Consider the following 15,908-nt stretch of genomic DNA (forward strand, 5'->3'; position numbering starts at 1 on the left):
TGACAGTATTTATGTGCTGGTCTCAAGCGCCTGCATGCAGATTCACATCGCACCAACTGATCATATTCCCACTGATTCGGTATATGTAGGTGGGCAGTACCCTCGCCTCCAAGTCAGAAGGTTGTGGGTTCAAGTCCCACTCCAGGAACTTGAGCACAAATATCCAGGCTGACACTCCCAGTGCAGTGCTGAGGCCCCAACCTGCGAGAAAACACCAGCGGCAGACCGAGGCCTTAAAAGGAGCGGCGCCGGGCCATGGACAGTGTGTCACTGCAAGGGACAGCGCAAGCCGATACAGGAGGGCGACGACTTGGAGGAGGGCGACCGGATTGGACGTCACCTTAATCCAGGTCGCTGATTGGAGCGTGGGCAGGTACAGCAGGAGCAGCGCGGTCGGGGCGAAGGGGCGGCGAGAGATTGCAAAGCGACGTGATCGGGGCCCAGGAGAGGCGGGAGTTCAGGGCCCAGAAGATGCGAGGGCCCAGGGGCAGCACGGGCCCAGCCCACACTGCGATATGTGCACGCACTAGGTCCGTGCAGCAGAGCAGGTCTCCAGTCGTCCTGGTTAACCCTTGCCACTGGACCAAGACCGAGCTCTGTCAAGCCCCGTGAGGTGGCTGGTGTGCAACGGCCACCCCACGTTAAATAAATCCACCCACAGGCATCTTCCACCCTTCAACATGTAGTTCGGGATCCGGAATATTACGTCCTTCATTGAAACGCCTGTGAACACATCCCTTTTTCGGTGTGGAAGCAAGTCATCCTCGACACGAGGGACTGCCCAAGAGAAGAAGAGAGTACTGAGGGAGTGCCGTACTGTCGGAGGTGCCATCTTTCGGATGAGACATAGAAACATAGAAAATAGGTGCAGGAGTAGGCCATTCGGCCCTTCTAGCCTGCACCGCCATTCAATGAGTTCATGGCTGAACATTCAACTTCAGTACCCCATTCCTGCTTTCTCGCCATACCCCTTGATCCCCCTAGTAGTAAGGACCTCATCTAACTCCTTTTTGAATATATTTAGTGAATTGGCCTCAACAACTTTCTGTGGTAGAGAATTCCACAGGTTCACCACTCTCTGGGTGAAGAAGTCTCTCCTCATCTCGGTCCTAAATGGCTTACCCCTTATCCTTAGACTGTGACCCCTGGTTCTGGACTTCCCCAACATTGGGAACATTCTTCCTGCATCTAACCTGTCTAACCCCGTCAGACTTTTAAATGTTTCTATGAGGTCCCCTCTCATTCTTCTGAACTCCAGTGAGACGTTAAACCGAGGTCCCGTCTGCCCTCTCAGGTGAATATAAACGATCCAAAGAAGAGCAGGGGAGTTCTCCCCGGTGTCCTGACCAATATCTATCCCTCAATCAACATCACGAAAACAGATTATCTGGTCAGTTATCTCATTGCTGTTTGTGGGAGCTTGCTGTGCGCAAATTGGCCGCTGCATTTGTCGACAAAATAACAGTGACTGCACTTTAATAATAATTTGTTGACTGTAAAGTGCTTTGTAACATCCTGAGGATATGAAAGCTGCTATAGAAATCATACATTAATTGCCACTTCATGAGAACCTGAGTCAGTGGCACTCCCTGTCTGAGTGAGCGGGCAGGCTGGAACCTGTTGTGGGGACTTTTCCAGTAACGTTTTGTCGAAGACTATGCATTTATATCCCATTGTTGAATTGCTTTTCAAAGAGCAGAAGCTGCTGTTAGGTGGGGACACGTGATCGGCGGTTTATGCAACAGAAGACCCCACACAGCAATGGGGTAAAGAACCAGTTCAACTGATTTCTCGCGATCTGTATTGATGCAGGAACGTTTTACAGAATGCCATTGTGCTATCCTCCCCGGCCACTTACCATCTGGAGACATTTACCATCAGACGCTGTGTCTGCAAATTTGCCAGTAGTTCACTCAATTCTCCCCCCCCCCCCCCGCCACCACCCCACGACCCCCTCCCCGCCCCTCCCAGCAAAGCAGACCTCATTTGGCTAAGTGGGCAGCACTCTCGCCTCTGAGTCAGAAGGTTGTGGGTTCAAGCCCCACTCCAGGGACTTGAGCACAAACATCTAGGCTGACATTCCCAGTACGGGTACTGAGGGAGTGCTGCACTGTTGGAGGTGCTGTCTTTCGGATGAGACGTTAAACCGAGGCCCCGTCTGCTCTCCCAGGTGGACGTAAAAGATCCCACGGCATTATTTCGAAGAAGAGCAGGGGAGTTATCCCCGGTGTCCTGGGGCCAATATATATCCCTCAATCAATATCACTAAAGCAAATTATCTGGTCATTATCACATTGCTGTTTGTGGGAGCTTGCGTTTCCCACATTACAACAGTGACTACACTCCAAAAGTATTTAATATGCTGTGTTGCACTTTGGGACATCCTGAGGTTGAGAAAGGCGCTATTATATAAGGCGCTATATATATATACCCGCCCTCCTGTATAGCTCAGAAACATGGACCAGTAGACACCTCAAGTCACTGGAGAAATACCACCAACGATGTCTTCACAAGATCCTGCAAATCCCCTGGGAGGACAGACACACCAACATTAGCGCCTTCGACCAGGCCAACATCCCCAGCATCGAAGCACTGACCACACTCGATCAGTTCCACTGGGCCGGTCACATTGTCCACATGCGAGACACGAGACTCCCAAAGCAAGCGCTCTACTTGGAACTCCTTCAAGGCAAACGAGCCAAAGGTGGGCAGAGGAAATGTTTCAAGGACACCCTCAAAGCCTCCCTGATAAAGTGCAACATCCCCACCGACACCTGGGAATCCCCGGCCCAAGATCGCCCTAAGTGGAGGAAGTGCATTCGGGAGGGCGCTGAGCACCTCGAGTCTCGTCGCCGAGAGCGTGCAGAAACCAAGCGCAGGCAGCGGAAGGGGCGTGCGGCACACCTGTCCCACCCTCCCTTTCCTTCAACCACTATCTGTCCCACGTGTGACAGGGACTGTGGTTCTCATATTGGACTGTACAGCCACCTAAGAACTCACGTTAAGAGTGGATGCAAGTCTTCCTCGATTCCGAGGGACTGCCTATGATGATGATGATATAAATGCAAGTTTTTTATTTAAGGAGCGAATGCTGTTCCATTTTACCATTTGGAGGCAGAGAACCAAAGACAGAAAGGTCTTGTATTTATACAGCCCTGTCACAGCACTCAGAAACACCTTCAAGCTCTTTGCAATGAATTTCTCTCAAGTGCAGTGATTGTTTTCATGTGGGCAGGCACAGCATCCATCTTAGAACTACCAGATCTGCGCTAACGCTCCTGTGAAGCGTCTTGGGACGTTTTACCACATAAACGGTGCTCAGTGAATGTGTGAAAGTGCTCTACCGTGTCTCATGCCCAACACGAGACTCCCAAAGCAAGCGCTCTACTCGGAACTCCTACACGGCAAGCGAGCCCCAGGTGGGCAGAGGAAACGTTTCAAGGACACCCTCAAAGCCTCCCTGATAAAGTGCAACATCCCCACCGACACCTGGGAATCCCCGGCCCGAGACTGCCCTAAGTGGAGGAAGAGCATCCGGGAGGGTGCTGAGCACCTCGGTCTCGTTGCCGAGAGCATGCAGAAAGCAAGCGCAGGCAGCGGAAGGAGCGTGTGGCAAACCAGACTCTCCACCCACCCTTTCCTTCAACCACTGTCTGTCCCACCTGTAACAGAGACTGTAATTCCCGTATTGGACTGTTCAGTCACCTGAGAACTCACTTTTAGAGTGGAAGCAAGTCTTCCTCGATTCCGAGGGACTGCCTGTGATGATGATGGAGCTTTACACTAATTATATATAAATGGCTCCAAACCTGAACCATGGGTGGAAAGTTATTAAGCCAGCCAACTGAGGAGGAACAAAGATTAGAATATGACCATTTATCCTGTGTGTATTTCATTTTAAAACACCTCCAGTTGTGCTTGTTTACAAAAATGAACAAACTCTCAAGAGTTTGGAGTTAATCCAATGTGGAACCTGTTTTAATGATTAAAATATTGGCTTGTGAGTTCAGTACTCGCAGTTAAATGTGCTTCTTTAGGTTCTTGCATATCAAAGTGCTCCTGAACTGAGCAAAACAAACCCTTCGCTCTCTTCTCAGTTGTGACTGGCCCCAAAGGAAGTGGTTATAAGTTGCAAAAGTACTGTAACAAGCGGGCTCAAATGACACAACCCATCACCCCCGGGTCCTAGTGCCGCCGTTCGATCTGCCATACCGGCTGATTCAATCGTGGGACTTCCCTTTGTTTCTGAGATGCATGTAATTATATACTTCTGCTGAACTCATTTTTCCTCCCCATTTTCTTCCCGGTTCTCTCCTAAAGGCTGCCGCCACTGTGCACAACCACAGACCCTCCAAACATTACAGGCGACTCGAGTATCACCCGGCTAATCGGTCATGGGGGGGCATCACAAATATCCTCACCCAACATCTGCACACATATTTATGCCGCAGGGGCCAACGGATAAAGAGCAGGAGGGAAGCAGGGACCTGTCCCGAGCTAAACAGCAGCAAACTCACACAGACCTGGGTCTTTCAGAGAGCTTTGAGTTTAAACAGAAATGGGGCGAGCTGTAACTCAGTGGGCAGCACAGCCTCGCCTCTGAGTCAGAAGGTTGTGGGCTGAAGACCCACTCCAGAGACTTGAGCACAAAAATCCGAGCTGATACTCCCAGTGCAGGGCTGAGGGGCGAAGGAGCGCCGAGAGACTGTGGAGGGACGTGATCGGGGCCCAGGAGAGGCGAGGGCCCAGGGGCAGCACGGACCAGCCCACACTGCGATACGTGAGCGCACTAGGTCCGTGCAGCAGAGCTGGTCTCCAGTCGTCCTGGTTAACCCTTGCCACTGGACCAAGACCTAGCTCTGTCAAGCCCGTGTGGTGGCTGGTGTGCAACGGCCACCCCACGTTAAATAAATCCACCCACAGGCATCTTCCACCCTTCAAAATTTAGTTCGGGATCCGAAACACCTGTGAACTTTTTGATGTGGAAGCAAGTCATCCTCGATTCGAGGGACTGCCTATGATGATAATGATGATGATGACTGTCGGAGGTGCCGTCTGTTGGATGAGACGTTAAACCGAGGCCCCGTCTGCCCTCTCAGGTGGACATAAAAGATCCCGTGGCATTATTTTGAAGAAGAGCAGGGGAGTTATCTCTGGTGCCCTGGCCAAAAAAGTTGGCAGAGTACAGCTGGAGTGTATAATCCGGTTTAACTGAGGCAAGAATAGACAGAAAAAGAACTATAACACTGATGATAATATTAAAGGCAATATAATTGCTAAGGAAAGCATGATTTACTGACTAGATTATCTATCGTATGTATCAACAACTCCCTCCCTGCTTTTAAAAAAAAACCTTTGCTTCATCCAGACTTTTGACGCATGCCCTAACTTTGTTTACCCTTTATTTTCCTCCTGCTCAACATCCGTAGTCAGTCGCCACTCTGTGAACTGAGAGGCCCTTCTGTACACAAGGGATGCGTTACAAATGTACGTTATTCAAATAAATGAAATTGGAGAAGTCACAAGGCTTCACGAGTAAATAAAATGGGAAAGGTCGTTTATTTTTATAACCAGAATAGCTGAAGCCAGGGAGCCTGCTGGAGAAATAAAAGTTCTCAACTTTCTCCAACTCCAGAGACGTTAATCTGAAGCCCTGCCTGCCCTCTCAGGCGGACGTAAAAGATCCCGCGGCACTATTTCGAAGAAGAGCAGGGAGTTATCCCCGGTGTCCTGGGGCCAATATTTATCCCTCAATCAACATAGCAAAGGAACAGATTTTCTGGTCATTATCACATTGCTGTTTGTGGGAGTTTGCTGTGCGCAAATTGGCTGCTGCGTTTCCCACATTACAACAACAACAACTTGTATTTATAGAGCGCCTTTAACATAGAAAATGTTCCAAGAAGCTTCACAAGAGTGTTATAAAAACAAAATTTGACACCGAGCCCACTTAAGGAGAAATTAGCGCAGTGACCAAAAGCTTGGTCAAAGAGGTAGGTTTTAAGGAGGATCTTAAAGGGGGAAAGAGAGGTAAAAAGTCACAGAGGTTTAGGGAGGAGATTACAGAGATAGGGAGGGATGAGGCCTTGGAGGGATTGGAAAACAAGGATGAGAATTTTGAAGTCGAGGCGTTGCTTAACTGGGAGCCAACGTAGGTCAGCGAGCACAGGGGTGATGGGTGAGAGGGACTTGGTGCGAGTTAGGACACGGGGCAGCCAAGTTTTGGATGACCTGAAGGTTACATAGGGTAGAATGTGGGAGGCCAGCCAGGAGTGTGTTGGAGTGGTCGAGTCTAGAGGTAACAAAGGCACGGATGAGGGCTTCAGCAGCGGATGAGCTGAGGCAGGGGCGGAGACGGGCGATGTTACAACAGTGCCTCCTACACTTCAAAAGTACTTCATTGGCTGTTTTGCGCTTTGGGACGTCCTGGGGTTTTGAACAGCGATGCAGAAATTCTATTTCTTTTAAAGATACTGGGGTAGAATTTCCACACAGGGATTGTCCCGATCAATTGTCCGTAGGAACTGCAGTTCCATCGAAATCCTGGAGAAGAGAGAATGCCCTCCGCTGGGAATAGCATTTGAATAATATGTGCACCGTACATTTGGGCAATAGACGGTTTATTAAGCCATTAGATAAATGTCTCTTTTCAGCCTGTTGTGCAAAATAGCTGTGTGTTCACCAGAGTTTAATACGTTTAATTTTAGAACGAGTGGTTGAACTTTTGCACGTCACTTGTTTTTCTTGCTTTCTCTCCCTCGCTCTGATCCAGTCCCGTGCCCAGAGGCCCTCAGAGAGGGTCCAGGGTGCACAGCAACATTTTGTGTTTCATGCCCGATGTGACCTGGCTCGGCAGGCAGTCGGTTCACAGAGAGGATTTCAGGCAGCAGGCTCAACAATGCCGCTGAGTCCTAGTGCCTGCCGCCAACAAAGGGAGGGCGTAAAACTTTACCAATTAGCGCTCCTGCTGCACGTGACGGGATCCTCGGTCAGGTATTCGGCCAGTGAAGCCTGGCTTGTGCCTTGTCTGATTTTACGTGCATTGAATTTAGAAGAATGGGCTCAATTTTCCCTGAGTGCGCGTTTTTTTGGCCTGCACTGTTTTTTCTTTGAGTAAATTCAAATCGCCCAAGTTTCCCCAAAGTTTCTGCGCAGGCGTAATTCACTTAGTAAGAATTTTTTTAGGCTACGATTTTTATTTACCTCATTGGGGGTGTAACCTGTTACCCGCACCAATTCTGGCCCTTTAAGCAAGTTTGGCCAGCTCCGATTTACTCCAATTTTTGTCAGGACGGCGCATGTGACCGCTCTAGAAAAATCTTCTGGGCAGTTAACAAAATCGGCGCTGGTAAGAGAATCAGTGTAACAGATACAGTTCCACGGGCTGGACAGCAGCGGCAGAGGGGTGGAGAGAGGAGGGGGGGGGGGGAGAGGGGAGAGAGGAGAGAGGGGGGCGGGGGGAGAGGGGAGAGGGGAGAGAGGAGAGAGGGGGGCGGGGGGAGAGGGGAGAGAGGAGAGATGGGGGGGAGAGGAGAGAGGGGGGGGAGAGAGAGGGGGCAGAGGAGAGGGGGAGAGGAAAGAGAGAGGGGGAGAGTGAGAGAGGGGAGAGGAAAGAGAGAGGGGAGAGGAGAGAGAGGGGAGAGTGAGAAGGGGAGAGGAGAGAGAGGAGAGAGTGAGAGAGGGGAGAGGAGAGAGGGGGCAGATGAGAGGGGGAGGAGAGGAGAGAGGGGGGAGAGTGAGAGAGGGGGCAGAGGAGAGGGGTGGGAGAGGAGAAGGGGGGAGAGAGGGGGAGAGGAGAGGGAGAGAGGGGAGAGAGGGGGCGGGGGGGGTGGCGGAGAGGAAGGAGAGGGCGGGTAGAGGAAAGAGGGGGAGAGGAGAGGGGGAGGGGGCAGAGGAGAGGGGTGGGAGAGGAGAGAGGGGGGAGAGAGAAGGGGGGAGAGAGGAGAGAGGGGAGAGAGGGGGCAGAGGAGAGGGGGGGTGGCGGAGAGGAAAGAGAGAGGGGAGAGGAAAGAGAGAGGGGAGAGGAAAGAGAGAGGGGAGAGGAAAGGGAGAGGGGAGAGTGAGAGAGGGGGGGGAGGAGAGGGGGGGAGAGGAGAGAGGGGGAGAGGAGAGAGGGCGAGAGGAGAGGAGGGGGAGAGGAGAGAGAGGCGAGAGGAGAGGAGGGGGAGCGGAGAGAGGGGGGAGAGAGGAGAGAGGGGGAAGAGGAGAGAGGAAGGAGAGGAGAGAGGGGGAGGAGAGGAGAGAGGGGCGAGAGGAGAGGAGGGGGAGAGGAGAGGAGGGGGAGCGGAGAGGAGGGGGAGCGGAGAGAGGGGGGAGAGAGGAGAGAGGAAAGAGGAGAGAGTGGAGGGGGGGGAGGCCTTTCGGCCAGGGTTAGGAGCGACACCGGGTACAGGAAGGGGTGGAGCTTGGGGGGGGGGGGGGACTTTTGGCATAAACACTTGAATAATTTAACGCTGGTAAGCTGCTACAATGTGCGAGGTGCGTGTGCAGGTTGCTGAGAGCTGGCCAGAATGTGTTGTATATTTCACTTTCCAGCCTCAGCCCGCAGTGTGTCTCCCGTTACCCTGGCAACCTGATCTTTTTGGCGCAGATCTTATGCTCCACCCTCAAAGCTAAAGCACTGTGGCGCCAAAATCAACAATTCAACGGGGGAAGTTGGATGTGTTTTTTGGCGTAGTTGGGCCCCAAAAACACGGGCGTAATTCTTCAAGTAGAGTTACCCATGGAGAGGTGATTTTATTGAAATGTATCAGATTCTGAGTGGGCTCGACAAGGTAGATGCAGAGAGGAAGTTTCCCCACGTGGGGGAACCTAGAACTTGGGGGCATAGCTTCAGAATAATGGAGATGAGGAGGAATTTCTTCTCTCTGAGGGTCGTGAATCTTTGGAATTCTCTGCCCCAGAGAGCTGTGGAGATCTGAATATATTTAAGGTGGAGACAGACAGATATTTGAATGATATGGGAGTCAAGGATTATGAGGAGCAGGCAGGGAAGTGGAACTGAGGCCAAGATCAGATCAGCCGTGATTTTATTAAATGACGGAGCAGGCTCGAGGGGCCGTATGGCCAGCTCCCACTCCTGTTTCTTATGAGATGAACTTCTGTTTCCCTCTTGGATTCACTCATTGATGCAATCGTTGTTGCTAGGCAGGGAAAACTGTACACTTCTCCCTCTAATCCCGAGGTCCCACATTGCCCACACTGAAATCTAGACATTCCCTACAAAGTGCTTTCTAGTGTACTTTAGAAGTGTTGTAATGTGGGAAACGCGGCAGCCAATTTGAGCACAGCAAGCTCCCACAAACAGCAATGTGATAATGACCAGATAATCTGTTTTTGTTGTGTTGATTGAGGGATAAATATTGGCCCCAGGACACCGGTGATAGCTCCCCTGCTCTTCTTTGAAATAGTGCTGTGGGATCTTTTACATCCACCTGAGAGGGCAGACGGGGCCTCGGTTTAACGTCTCATCCGAAAGACGGCACCTCCGACAGTGCAGCACTCTCTCAGCACTGCACTGGGAGTGTCAGCCTAGATTTATGTGCTCAAGTTAACCCAGGGAGTGGTTGAGACGATTAGCATGGTGCCTTTAAAGGGAGGCTGGATAAACACATGAGGGAGAAAGGAATAGAAGGATATGTTGATGGGGTGGGAGGGATGAGAGGAGGTGCATGTGGAGCATAAACACCGGCACGGAGCGGTTGTGCCGCAAATTCTATGTGATGTAAAAATTTTGCTAATAGTTTGAACGTGAAATTTTACCTGAATGAAGCTGTACAAACTAACTTGTCAGCATCGGAAAAGCAGAGAAATCTCGTCACACTGTGAAGAAAGACAGGCTTTGTGCTGTACACTGAATGACTCCAACGTGCACAGATTGCATCATCCACAGAACTGCAGGCGCAGGGTGAAAACAAATCTACAGTCAGTCTCGGCCTGTGAGAAAGGCTGAGGTCTTTAATTAAAAATCTTAATGAGGGCGCTTGACAGGAAGGACAAAGTGAATGTAATTAGATCGCTGTGATTTCATGCGTTAATGTTTGCAGCCTAATGCTCAGTGCAGTCCGCCGGCTGAAAGGGAAAATATCGCAGAATTGTAGATGTTTCCACTTGTGTAGAGGGGCGGGGGGGGGGGGTGGCGCAGGGAGGGAGTTCACAACTAGGGGGCTATAAACATAAGACAGTCACTAATAAATCCAATGGGGAATTCAGGAGAAACCTCTTTACCCAGAGAGTGGTGAGAATGTGGAACTCGCTGCCACAGGGTGGGGTTGAGGCGAATAGTATCGATGCATTTAAGGGGAGGCTGGATAAACACACGAGGTTAATGCTGATAGTGGGAGATGGAGAGGGATGGGAGGAGGCTGGGGCTGAGTATGGAACAGTTGGGCCGAATGGCCTGTTTCTCTGCTTTGAATTCCAAGTAATTCAGGCAAAAAAAACCTGGCAAATTTCTTTGTGTGATTTAATTTACCTGCTTTCTGAGAAATGTCCTGATGACTAATGCAGAATTAATTAATTAATTCAAATTACAATGAGCAAATTTGCACATCAGTCAATCGGCTGGAGGAAATTTGAACTGGAATACATTCGCAGATCAGCCAATCAACTTTGAGGAGTTTGGAAATAGGAACTGTACAACTGCAGTAAGTGGAATGGAAAATTTGCACATAAGCGCGGCGTAATTAGCACACAAGAGGGAGTGACATCAAGGGGAAGGGTCTTGAATCTGTGGAATTCGCTGCCCCAGAGAGCTGTGGAGGCTGGGTCATTGAATATAGTTAAGGTGGAGATAGACAGATTTTTGAGCGATAAAGGAGTAAAGGGTTATGGGGAGCGGGCGGGGAAAGTGGAGCTGAGTCCAAGATCAGATCAGCCATGATCTTATTGAATGGCGGAGCAGGCTCGAGGAGCCGAATGGCCTATTCCTGCTCCTATTTCTTATGTTCTTGTGCAAGTGTGACCAAATTCTATATCTAAACATACCCAATGACAACACATGGCAGCGTTTGGATAAATGGGTCATTTTATTATCAAATACAATGTAAATAGTGAGAATAAGACATCTCCAAGCAATTGACATTCAGTACAACAAGATTTATACATTCTGAGTAAATCCCATGGATCTCAAGGCATACATTAATCTATCGAGTGAGTGAAATATGGGATTGAGATTGATCTACATACAGATTATTAGAGCATTACAGACATCGCCATAGTCACAGAAGAAGGGAATCAGAATGAAGGCCTCACTACTACCATGTGACGTTAGTGTAGGGGGTTACTCCAACCCTCCATACCCTTCCCCAACCCACCCACTTTCTCTAAATGCTTCTAGTGCTGTGCAGGAAAGGGACTGCACTCTATTTGGACCTACTCCATGATATTACGACGCACCCACCTACTCAGCTACGTTACGCTACACTCTGATTATACAGTTTAAGCAGACATGTATTGCACTTTTGCTCCTATGAAAGATGGGCATGCAAACACAACTTTACTTTTTAACTTAAAAAAAAAACCCTCCTGTCACCATTTACCGACACGGTGAATCCTATATGGAGGTTCCGACACGGTGACTTGCCTTTACAGCTCGTTAATATTAAACTGATTTTTTTTTGCAGTCTTGGGAAGAGAACTAAACCCTAATGGTCCAGCTATATCACATCACTCACGCCTCCCTTTACAGAAGAACTTAAGTCTGGAGCAAGAGGATTAATATTCGGTGCCCCATGTACGATTATTCTATCATAGACTCTTTACCTCCCCCCCCTCCTCTATTTGTTGACACCCCCCCCCCCACCCCACTTTAAAAAACACTTAAGATCCTTCCCTTCCCTCGAGCAGTGCTAATATCTCCAAACTCTACAATGAGGTACTTTATAGCACTCGTTGCTTACTCCTAAAACGTCACTGGACCCATTAACATGCTAGGGGCGGATAGCATCACTGCAGACTCACGTCCCCTGTGCAATACTTGGTTCTTGTGAAATGGTTTGCTCGAGAAATTAAAATGTAACACGCAGGACCCACACATCATTTGCACATAAACCGAAACCATCACATCCAAATGCCTGAGTGCTCCAACCAGAGAAATAAAATACAAAACAGAGTACGTTTGCAGTAATTAATCGGGGAAAACAGTGAATACTGTGATCGAGGGGGTGGTTCTGGGACAATTGCTCGGGTATCCCTCGGCGCTCTATGCTACAATCCGTCACGTATTTACAGGAACAGTCGCTGGAAGATCTGTAGGGGTACAAGGTCGATTCCAACTGGTCAGACTGAACCAACGCGCAGCTCCACCAATCACTGCGCTCCTCTGCGGAGGGAGCGTAGGACGATGCTTGGTCAATACAGTCACAGCTGAGCAAGTTGTAACTGGCGAAGACTTTCCATGCAGTGTTTAAACAATGGGTCATCTCGCCATCGAACCCTCTTCCCCAGTAATGCACTACAAACCTGCACAGCAATGTGATAATGACCAGATCATCTGTTTGTGTTATGTTGATTGAGGGATCAAATATTGGCCCCAGGATACCGGGGATAACTCCCCCGCTCTTCTTCGAAATAGTGCCATGGGACCTTTTACATCCACCCGAGAGGGCAGACTGGGTCTCAGTTTAACGTCTCATCCGAAAGAAGGCACCTCCGACAGTGTGGCCCTCTCTCAGCACTGCACTGGGAGTGTCAGCCTAGATTACATGCTCAAATCCCTGAAGTGGGACTTGAACCCACAACCTTCTGACCCAGAGGCAAGAGTGCTGCCCACTGAGCCACAGCTGACAGCTATACTAGCACCCTATTCCGCATTTCTAGTGTTTCTCTGAACTGCTCCCACCCCCGAGAATAGGGTACAGTCTGGGGCTCGACGTGAATCGCTACGTTAAAGGCGCTATATAAATGCAAGTTGCTGTTGATGATTCTATTGTTGGGCCTTTACACAGGGACATTACCTCAGAGTATTTAGCAGACTGCAGGGAGAGAGAGCTGGAGGTGATTTTGAGTTTGGGCGAGAGTGTAAAATGGCCGACATCAGCTGGGCCGCCCGTTAAACACCTCTCCTGTCCTTCATTCCCTATCGGGAGCAGGGTTTGATGGGCGCTCGGCATCGTGTGATTTACACAAAGTGAAAGGCACCCACTAGATAGTCTGGTTTCAGAGCACCACGGACAGGCAGGAAATACTGGTTTATGGAGACTGTCGTTTCTTAAATTAAACCCAACCACACGTAAAGGAGCTGTGTGTGTGTGTGGGAGGGGGGGGGCAGTGTGTGTGTGTGTGTGTGTGTGTGCAGGGGGGGGAGGGAGGGGCAGTGTGTGTGGGGGGGCAGTGTGTGTAGGGGGGAGATGTGTGTGTAGGAGGGTTGTGTGTGAGTGTAGGGCAGTGTGTGTGTGTGTGTGTGGGGGGGGGAAGTGTGTGTGTGTGAGGGGGCAGTGTGTGTGTGTGTGTGTGTGTGTGTGTGCGGGGGGGGGGAGGGGCAGTGTGTGTGGGGGGGCAGTGTGTGTAGGGGGAGATGTGTGTGTAGGAGGGTTGTGTGTGAGTGTAGGGCAGTGTGTGTGTGTGTGTGTGGGGGGGGGGGAAGTGTGTGTGTGTGAGGGGGCAGTGTGTGAGGGGGCAGTGTGTGGGGGGGCAGTGTGTGTACAAACATGTATGTGTGAGAGTGTGTGTGTGAGTGTTGCACGTGAGTGTGTTCGAAAGTGTGTGTGTGTGAAAATGTGTGCAAACGTGCATGTATGAATGTTGTGCGTGTGTGAACGAGTGTGTGAGTGTGTGTGAATGAGTGAGTGTGAATGTGTAAGTATGAGTGTGTGAGTGTGAGCATGTTGTGTGTGAATGTGTAAGTATGAGTGTGTAAGTATGAGTGTGTGAGTGTGATCATGTTGTGTGTGAATGTGTAAGTGTGGGTGTGTGAGTGTGAGCATGTTTTGTGAGTGTGTGAGTGTGTGTAAGTGTGACTGTGTGCTCACATAGGCCCCCAGGTGGATCAACCAAGCAACAGCATTGTAATCATTCATGGCGATATAATCTTAAATTTATCGACATCCTTTCAACTGGAGGTTAATGAGATACTGGGGGCGGGTAACTTTAACAACCAGGTACATGCAGGAATAAAAAGGATTACTCTTTACTAACTGCACGGCAACAACCCGCACTGCCCTGCACACAGCCTGGTCTGGCAGCAGTTACTGACACTGAGTTAATGTCCACCTACAGGGCAGCAGTTCTGCTGAGGATAATGTTTCTCTCAGGAGTTTAGTTTCAGTCACACCTTTTCAGTTGGTCCTGCAAATAGCTTCCAGAGAGAAACAAGATCTATCGCTGAAGCTAAAATATTAAATAGGCCTGTTTGACAATTCCGACCAGTGCTCTTTGTATTAAACAGTCTCCGATTTGGTGGAACTCAAAGCCAGATCACAAGTTGGGCAAATTTAAAACTGGGGTGTATTCCTCGTGCTCAGTAAATGGGCTCAGAGTGCTGCTGCCTTCCCTCCAGTGTTTGCGAGAGAATCTCTGACAGGAACCAGACCTGCATTTCACCAAGTGTCAGCATTGCTGTTCTTTCCCAAAGGGATGGAACCGTCTGGGGTTGCACCGGCCGAGCTGGGACATTTCGGAGGGTTTCCTATTCCAGCTCCCCCTCCCCACTTCACACACACGCCCGCCGGCAATGCTGCACTGTGCGGGTCGTGACTTGCCCTCACCACTTCGGAAAGGTTCAGAGTTTCACCCCGAAATTAAACGCAAACTTGCAGAAACATTGTGATTGCCGACACATATGGGTGAGTAGTGCCTCTGTGGGCGTAGGTGAGGGGTGGGGGGGCAGGGGTGAGGAGAGTGGCTGAGGGGGCGATGGGTGAGAGGCAGTGGGTGAGGGGGCGGTGAGTGAGGGGGCGGTGAGTGAGGGGGCGGGGTGAGGGTCAGGGGGTGAGGGGTCAGGGGGTGAGGAGCTGACATTGTCTACCACACAGTCAACCAACATTACTCGAGAACGAAACCCCTCTATTTCGATATATTGATACTCAAATGTTTAGTACAACAATGAGTTCCTCATTCACAACCCTCCCCCTCCTCCTGGTTCAACTGTAACACATTCAGGACAGCGAGGTGTAATTGGTACATGTGCAGTGGTCAGCAACATTACTGGTAAATGTGGTCGCCAGTTAATGGTATCTTGCAGTGTCCAGTAGTGTCAGTGTGCTAACTCAGTAGTGTTAGGTAGTGTAGTCAGTAGTGTCAATGATGTGGTCACTGGTGCCATTGGTAACTGGTAGTGTGCAGTGTGGGTCAGAGGATGAGTTAATCAGAAGGAGAAGAAGTGGTTTATGAAGGGCGGAGAGAGTATGTGCCGAATGGTTAGTAGTGCTAATCGTACAAGCTGATGCTCCTCTACCAGATGTAGCCCCCATCATCGGCCTCCCCAACTTCACCCTCTTCCTCCTCTGTTTCTTCGGCATTCTCTTCTGTCTCCTTCTCTTCCTCATCCTCCCATCCGACTCCGCTGCCAAAGTCTCCGGAGAAACTTATCACGTCATCTGCAAAAGCGGCCAGAGAATTCGGTTCAGTCACAGCACAAAGAACATCACGGGGCAAAGCAAGGGATTTTGGGCTCAAAACTGGGTCCCGCCGATTTTGAGGTCCGAGTGCCGATTTTAGCCCCGGTGCGTTAGGGGCAGGCTCCAACGGCCAAATTCAGTTTTTACGCCCAAAGGTGAGAGAGCAGCGCTAAAAATGTGGCGTTGCACACTCCCCCTCGGGCAGGAGCTCAGGAGGCCGACTGAATCTCCCCACGGGAGGCTGCTGCAATTCTGGCTGGGAAACGGGAAGAAAGAAAAAAATTTCAAACTTCTCCAACCCACACACACACACACACACACACACACAAACTTCCCCGAGCCACACACAAA

General features: G+C 50.1%; 1 protein-coding gene across 1 annotated transcript in view; it reads right to left on the reverse strand.

Annotated features, from left to right (window-relative positions):
* Window positions 1–14,885: 14,885 nt before the first annotated feature.
* The window catches only part of spock2 (SPARC (osteonectin), cwcv and kazal like domains proteoglycan 2), a 93,864-nt gene continuing 92,841 nt past the window's right edge, over window positions 14,886–15,908 (reverse strand). Inside the window, exon 10 of the mRNA XM_070865566.1 lies at window positions 14,886–15,536. Within this exon, the coding sequence (XP_070721667.1) occupies window positions 15,391–15,536 (146 nt within the window). The 3' untranslated portion in view covers window positions 14,886–15,390. The remainder of the gene's footprint in view (window positions 15,537–15,908) is intronic.

This window comes from Pristiophorus japonicus, chromosome 22, assembly GCF_044704955.1.
Source record: "Pristiophorus japonicus isolate sPriJap1 chromosome 22, sPriJap1.hap1, whole genome shotgun sequence".
Taxonomy (NCBI): Eukaryota; Metazoa; Chordata; class Chondrichthyes; family Pristiophoridae; genus Pristiophorus; species Pristiophorus japonicus.